Raw genomic sequence first — 8,482 nt, 5'->3', positions numbered from 1 at the left:
ACACAGACAAATATATACATACATTGTATACAACAGACATATACACACATATATACACACAACTGTAACAAAAGAGTGAATTCAGTTTAAAACAGCCTCAAGATATTGTTGCTGCTACAACTAACACTAACACTGCCTCTACTACCACCCCAACTACCACCACCACCACCACCAACCACCACCACCACCACTACCCCAGTAGCATATGATTACCCTAGTAGCAGCATCACCACCACCGCTGCTACTACTACTACTACTACTACTACTACTACTACCACCGCTGCTGCTGCTACTACTACTACCACTGCTGCTGCTACTACCACTACTACTACTACTACTACTACTGCTGCTGCTGCTGCTGCAGCCTATACCACCACTACTATGTTTGGATAAAAGACGGGATGTCATAGCTGGAGTGACTCTGATCGTAAGTATGATGGATTGGGAGCAACCCGGGGCTAAACAGCAATAAGGAATGGTACATTAGATAATGTAGTCCAAGATACATTAGGCCTGAATAAAAAATGGGATGGTCACAATTGGAACATCTTCAATCAAAGATGCAATGGATCAGGACCGACCTGGTGGTTAAGCAACAAGGAAGGACACATTAGATAATGTAGTCCTAGATACACTATGCCTGAATAAAAGACGGGATGGTCACAGCTGGAACATCTTTGATCATAGATCTGATGGATCAGGACTGACCTGGGGCTAAACAACAAGGAAGGACACATTAGATAATGTAGTCCAAGATTCACTATGCCTGAATAAAAGACGGGATGGTCACAGTTGGAACATCTTCGATCATCAGTCTGCTGGATCAAGACTGACCTGGGGCTAAACAATAGCAAGGAAGGAGACATTAGATGATGTAGTCCTAGATACACTATGCCTCAACAAAAGACAAGATGTTCGTTCATACCTTGAGCATCTTTGATCATAAATGTGATGCATCAGGTCCGACCTGGGGTTAAATAACAAGGACGAGCACATCAGATAATGTAGTCCCAGATACACTATACCTGATGATGGGATCATCACAAGTGATTATCAGCATCACCATCTCACTACACAATGCTAACTACCACTAGTGTTACTACCACCAACACCACTACAGTGTAATCACTATTGCCAATACTATTATCACCACTACTGGCAGACCACGATTACTACCAGTAAGTACTACCACACTATGCTATGACCTCTACTACAGCGTAACTAGTACCATAGTACTGCTATTACAACTACTACCACAACTGTACACAGCTAAGGGACATGGGGGGTGCAGGTAGTTTTACATGTTTGGAAAAATGTAAATATGAGGGGAGGGGGACAAGGATGGTGGCGGTGATGGCAGTAGTGGTGGCGGTGGTGGTGGTGATTGTGGTAGTTGTAGTGATGGTGTTGCAGTTGCTGCTGCTGCTGACAGGTGATGATGATGATGATGATGATGATGATGATGATGATGCTGGTGATGATGATGGTGGCGATGGTGATGATGATGGCGATGGTGATGATGATGATGATGATGATGATGCTGGTGATGATGATGGTGGTGATGATGATGGTGGCGATGGTGATGATGATGGCGATGATGGTGATGGTGATGATGATGATGATGATGATGATGATGATGGCGATGATGGTGATGGTGATGATGATGATGATGATGATGCTGGTGATGATGATGATGATGATGATGATAATGGTGATGATGATGATGATGATGATGATGCTGGTGATGATGATGATGATGATGATGATGATGCTGGTGATGATGATGATGATGGCGATGATGATGCTGGTGATGATGATGATGCTGGTGATGATGATGATGATGATGATGATGATGCTGGTGATGATGATGATGATGATGATGATGATGCTGGTGATGATGATGATGATGGTGATGATGATGATGCTGGTGATGATGATGATGATGATGATGATGATGCTGGTGATGATGATGATGATGATGATGATGATGCTGGTGATGATGATGATGATGGTGATGATGATGGCGATGATGATGGTGATGATGATGGTGATGATGATGATGGTGGTGATGATGGTGGTGATGATGCTGGTGATGGTGATGATGATGATGCTGGTGATGAGGATGATGGTGATGATGGTGATGATGATGATGATAATGGTGATGGTGATGATGGTGATGCTGGTGATGGTGATGATGATGACGATGATAATGATGTTGATGATGATGATGGTGATGATGATGATGATGGTGATGATAAATCCAAGGTGAAACATGGTGAGACGATGTAAAACAGTTTGGCTTTATTTGCCAAACAAATATATTGGAATTGTTTGGGGTTTTATTAAACTGACTGTTTGCGTGGTATGGCTGTTGTGGTTGTTGTTAGTGGTGGTGGTGGTGGTGTTAGTGGTACTGGTGATAGTGATGGTGGTGGTGATAGTAGTGTAGGCTACCATTGTAGTGTATCTGACTGTCATTCATGTGCTTGTTATTGTAGTAGTGGAGTCTATGGATGATGTAGGAGTTTCTAGACATAGGAATAATATTTTCTACTGTCGGCACAAGGCCTGAAATTTGGGGGAAGGGGACGGAAAATTACATTGACCCCAGTACTCAACTGGTACTTACTTATATTATTGACCACAAAAGGATGAAAGGCAAAGTTGATCTCAGCAGAATTAATAATAATAATAACAAGGCGGCGAGCTCATAGAAACATTAGAATGCCGGGCGAAGTACTTAGCGGTATTTTGTCTGCCGTTACATATTAAGATATATAAAAGTCAAGTTGTGTGTCTGTCTCCTACGATTTAGATTCCTAACTACTCCCACATTTTGCGGTGCAGTTTAACCAAAACCGGGTATCTTATAGTCGTGATTCATATCGAGCCCTTCTGGGTATTAGCGCGCGTCTACGATGAGTCTACGATTTAAAAAATAATTTACCATAATTTTTTTCCATTTTAATGCATTTTTTCGCTATTATATAAGGGAAGTAACTCTCTAAAAATGTCTACGATGAGTCAACGATTTAAAAGAAAATTTACCATCATTTTTTTCCCATTTTAATGCATTTTTTTCGCTATTATATAAGGGAAGTAACTCTCTAAAAATGTCTACGATGAGTCAACGATTTAAAAGAAAATTTACCATCATTTTTTTCCCATTTTTAATGCATTTTTTGGCTATAACTCTCTAAAAATGCTAATATAGTTATTTCCCTTACAAACCCGAGCAACGCCGGGCGATACTGCTAGTTAAGATATATAAAGAGTATAGTGTGGGGAATCAGCTGGGACTCATGTAGTTATATTAAGGATATTGAATAAGGGGTCACCAGGACTCTCATGGTCATAGTAAGAATATAGTAAGGGGAGTCACTGGGTCTTCCCTTATTATATTATATTAATATAACCAGGGTATATTATATTAATTAATATAACATATTAATTAATATAATCACTATAGTGTAGGGTAGGTGTGAAAGGCCAGATCTGGCCAGTTTAAACATAAAACAGGTAGAACATTCAGGCCAGATATGGCTTGTTTAATTGCTAAAGGGTTAAAAAAAAATGTTAATTATACCTTTATTCAGGGATTTGCTTCAATTATGTATAATTTTTATACACTGTGTATATAAATTATACATCATCATCATCGTTTAACATCTGTTCTCCATGCTAGCATGGGTTGGATGGTTCGACCGGGGATCTGGGAAGCCAGAAGGCTGCACCAGGCTCCAGTCTTATCTGGCAATGTTTCTACAGCTGGATGCCCTTCCTAATGCCAACCACTCCGAGAGTGTAGTGGGTGCTTTTTACGTGCCACTCGCACAGGTGCCAGGCGAGGCTGATTTGTGTATAATTCATATACTCTTTGTAGTGACTATAGTCACTACACAGAGTATATTAAGAATGTAACATGGAGAGGCATAGGTAGACAAAAATGCTAAAAGAACATGTAGGACGATGTAAACCCAGAAAAACTGCATTTGAAAAATCAAAACAACAAAAAAACAACACTACATACAACAGGTGTGTATTTACAAAATGTAAGGGTCAACTTACCATAGGGTCCTTGCCCATAACCTTTATCACATTCTCTGTTGGGCACGCAGGCCCTCTGGTCCTCATTTTCAAAGTGGTATCCTTCAAAGCACATACAATCGGCGTCTCGAACGGTACTCCCATGGTGCTGATATTTCATGAAACGTTGTGTACATACCTTCCTGCAAGAACAAAAAGACCAGGTTGTTAGTGATATCTGATATATACATATATAGATATATTACATAAATACATATAAATACATACAGATCCTCTTGAAAGATCTTTGTCTTGCAAGTTATTTGGTGACCCTGCTAGTGCTGGTGCCACATAAAGAACATCCAGTCAAGGGCATCCAAATGGACTATTAACCCTTTAGTGTTCGCATTATTCTGCTAAAATTAATGCTTCTTCATCCACATTGTTTTGAACTAATCATTCATTAATCTTGTAGCTTTGAGATTTTGATGAGGTAGCTGTTAATTTTTAAAACGATATTGTGGGGTTGGGGTGAGAGACCAGATCTGGCCAGTTTGACCATAAAACAGGCAGAATACTTTTGGCCGGATATGGCCAGTTTGAATGCTAAAGGGTTAAGTCCAAAACTTGTAAAAACGAAAGTAAGAGGTTCACTACCTCATTTTGTTATTGTGTTAAAAATAATAATGTTTCAATTTGTAAATGGACTAGTAAGACCAATAATTGTAAAAACGGATGTAAGAGGTTCAATACCTTGGTTTAATTTTTGTGTAAAAAAATAATTTTTTAGAGAAGCAAAAAAAAAAAAAAAAAAAAAAAAAAACGGCAGGCATTTTTTGTCTTCTCTCATTAATATCATTTTATTTCATCATTCATCTCATCAATGTTTCTGTCCAGCCTGCAAGCTACTCTGTATCATACCTTTGTGGCAAATTTTTTTGAAAAAATACAGAAGGGCATCCAGCTGTAAAAATCATGCCAAAACAGACCTCACTGGTCCTGAGGCCATGTAAAAATCACTAAGTCAACCCTATGGGATGGTTGGTGTTATGAAGGGCATCCTGCTGTAAAATCCATGCCAAAACAGACAGTGATGTCTTCTGGCTAGCCAGCTCCTGTCAGATTGACCAACCCATACCCACAAGGAAAACAGATGCTAAGTGATGATGATGATGATGATATTTATGTCTTTTATTTCTTTCATTCATTGAACTGCAGACATGAAGGGTTTTAGTCAAACAAGTTGACCCCCAATACGTTTTATTTATTCTTCTTTTTTAAAGTCTGGTACTTATTCTATCAGTCACTTTTGCTGAACAGCTAAGTTATGAAGACATAAATAAATCGAAACCAGTTGTCAAGCAGTGGGGAGACAAGCACACATACAAACAGATATGCACACAGCAGGCTTCCACACAGTTTCCATCAACCAAATTCACTTGCAAAGCATTGGTTGACTTGAGGCTATAGAAGATATACTTGCCCAAGGTGCTGTGCAAGAGTAAATGCCAAATCCCATAGTGTAAAGCAAGCCTTTTAACCACGCAGCCATGCATATCTTCTTGTCTCCTCAATACACAAAGTAGAGTATATGATATATATATAGATATATATATATAAATATATTGTTGCAACACTCCTGTCACAACCTGGGACCTTGAAGACTGCTATAACATATGAAAGTATACTAGTCCCCTAATATTTTATATTCAATATTTCATCTATTCAATAAGACAATCAATACTTCATTTCATTTTATTAAATATATATTATTTATACTGTATATTCTATATTCTACATTAATATTATAAAGAATATAAATATAACATAAAAAACAGAGTTGGAATTTCTTTGAATAATATATATCCCTCTATACACAATCATACAAACTCCTTTATATATATATATATATATATATATATATGAAAATGAGTGCTCAGCACTGCATTGGTGGATAGATTTCCTTTATTTGTGAATTAAGGCTACTATTGGTTTCATGTAAAGAAAAATAGGAAAAGGCAGCAAGCTGGCAGAATCGTAAACACACTTGACAAACATGCTTAGTGATATTTCATCTGCCCTTAAGTCCTGAGTTCAAATTCTGCCACGGTCGACTTTGCCTTTCATCCTTTACAGGGGAAGGTGATAAATTAAGTACCAGTTACATACTGGCATCGATGCAATTGACTATCTCCCTCCTCCAAATTTCAGGCCTTGTACGATTAGCAGAATGGATTATTATTATTATTATTATTATAACGGGGTGCTGCATGGCTACGTTACCACCAGGTGGCTCACCATATTTTTAGAGATGTGCACAGAGTTGCATGCTGGGAATGAGAAGATTTGCTTGAATATTACAACAGTTCTGCCTTGCTGGGACGGTAGAGGTGGTAGTGGTGGCAGTGTAACTGGTACTGATAATGGAGGTGATGGTGGTAGTGATGGCAATATTAAAATTGATGATGTTGGCAACCGTAGTAGTAGTGATGGTGGTAGCGGCAGTAGTAGTGGTGGTGGTAGCAATAGTAGTGGTAGGGGTATGAGTGGGTGTTGAAGTATAGGCAGCAGTAGGTCAAGGAGGGTTGAGTATGTTCAACATAGCTGGTTGCTAGGCAGGTGCTTATGTATATAATGATACACACACACACACATGCATAGATGCACTGTTTGCTTACTCACTCTTGTGTATCTTAGCAGTTGTAAATGTCTGTGTCTTTCATAGGTGTGTGTGTGTGGTGTGTGTGTGTGTATACAAACGTGTTGGTGTGTGTGCACATGAACTGCATACATATGCACTCTTATCTACTTTTACTTCTTTCAGTCATTTGACTGCAGCCATGCTGGAGCACCGCCCTTTTTTGGTCAAACAAATGGACCTCAGGATTTATCCTTTTAAACTTAGAGCTTAGTCTATCGGTTTCTTTTGCCGAACCACTAAGTTACGGGGATATGAACATGCCAACATCAGTTGTCAAGTGGTTATAGGAGCACAAGCACAGACACACACAGCTATATATATTGTTTCCCACCTGCCTTCGTCTTTTGTCTATTTTCATAAAGCTTCCCGTTATATATATATATACACACACACATACACGTTCTTTTACTTGTTTCAGTCATTTGACTGTGGCCATGCTGGAGCACCACCTTTTAGTCGAGCAAATCGACCCAGGACTTATTCTTTGTAAGCCTAGTACTTCTTCTATCGGTCTCTTTTTGCCGAACCGCTAAGTTACGGGGGACGCAAACACACCAGCATCGCATGTCAAGCGATGTTGGCGGGGAGGGGACACACAAACAGAGACATACAAACACACACATATATACGATGGGCTTGAGGCTTTGGTCAGTTGGAGGCTATAGTAGAAGACACTTGCCCAAGGTGCCATGCAGTGGGACTGAACATGAAACCATGTGGTTGGTAAGCAAGCTACTTACCACAGAGCCACTCCTGTGCATATATATATATATATATATATATTTCGGTATGTGGTGAAGCAAATCGTTGCTGAACCCTAATTATATAGTATTACTTAATTTTACCATGAAATGGTCTTTTTCATGCCGAATTCTACTTGGTGAAGTTACTGATTACTTCTTAATTAATTAATTTTACCCTTTGTTATTATATATATATATATATATATATATATATATATATATCTAGCGCAACCCTATGCTCATCTAGTAAATTCAACTCAAAGTGTTGGTTGTCTTGATATTAGAGTCAAAGACATGGATTAAATCTGGAACAATGCAGCTGAGGTGGTGGTGATGATGATGATGATGCTGCTGGTGACAGCGATGCGGTGGCAATGACCATGGTGATGCAACGTGCTAATGATGGTTGTGAAGACACTGATGGTGGTGGTGGTGATGGTTGTTCCGGTGAAGTTTGAGATGATGGGGATGATGATGTTGGTGGAGGGGGCAGGGGGTTGTTGTACATAAGATATGATAAGGCTGTTACGTGTATTCATGATTTCTGCATATAATACTTATATATATTATATATGTGTGTGTGTGTGTGCGTGTGTATAGATATATATATATATAAGAGAGAGGGAGAGATTAGAAATTATATATACATATAAGTAGATAATTCTCTCTCTCTATATATATACATACATACATACATACATACATATATGTGTGTGAATTCACATACACATATGTATTTATATAGTTATAGATTTGTACATGTATATGTGTATATATGTATCTATCTATATGTACATACATGTTTGAATGTGTGTGTAAATATATATGTTTAGACATTTGTGTATGTGCATATATATATACATGTAAATAGTATATGTATATGTGTGTATATATATATATATATACATATATATATATATCTATATGTACATACATGTTTGAATGTGTGTGTAAATATATATGTTTAGACATTTGTGTATGTGCATATATATATACATGTAAATAGTATATG

The 8,482-nt window shown here is 38.3% G+C and overlaps 1 protein-coding gene across 1 annotated transcript in view; it reads right to left on the bottom strand.

Moving 5' to 3' along the window:
* The window catches only part of LOC115224692, a 139,969-nt gene that overhangs the window by 43,276 nt on the left and 88,211 nt on the right, over nucleotides 1-8,482 (bottom strand). The window contains exon 3 of the mRNA XM_029795549.2: nucleotides 4,069-4,229. Within this exon, the coding sequence (XP_029651409.2) occupies nucleotides 4,069-4,229 (161 nt within the window). The remainder of the gene's footprint in view (nucleotides 1-4,068; nucleotides 4,230-8,482) is intronic.

This window comes from Octopus sinensis, linkage group LG26 (assembly GCF_006345805.1).
Source record: "Octopus sinensis linkage group LG26, ASM634580v1, whole genome shotgun sequence".
Lineage (NCBI taxonomy): Eukaryota > Metazoa > Mollusca > Cephalopoda > Octopoda > Octopodidae > Octopus > Octopus sinensis.
This window is presented reverse-complemented; position numbering and strand designations above follow the sequence as displayed.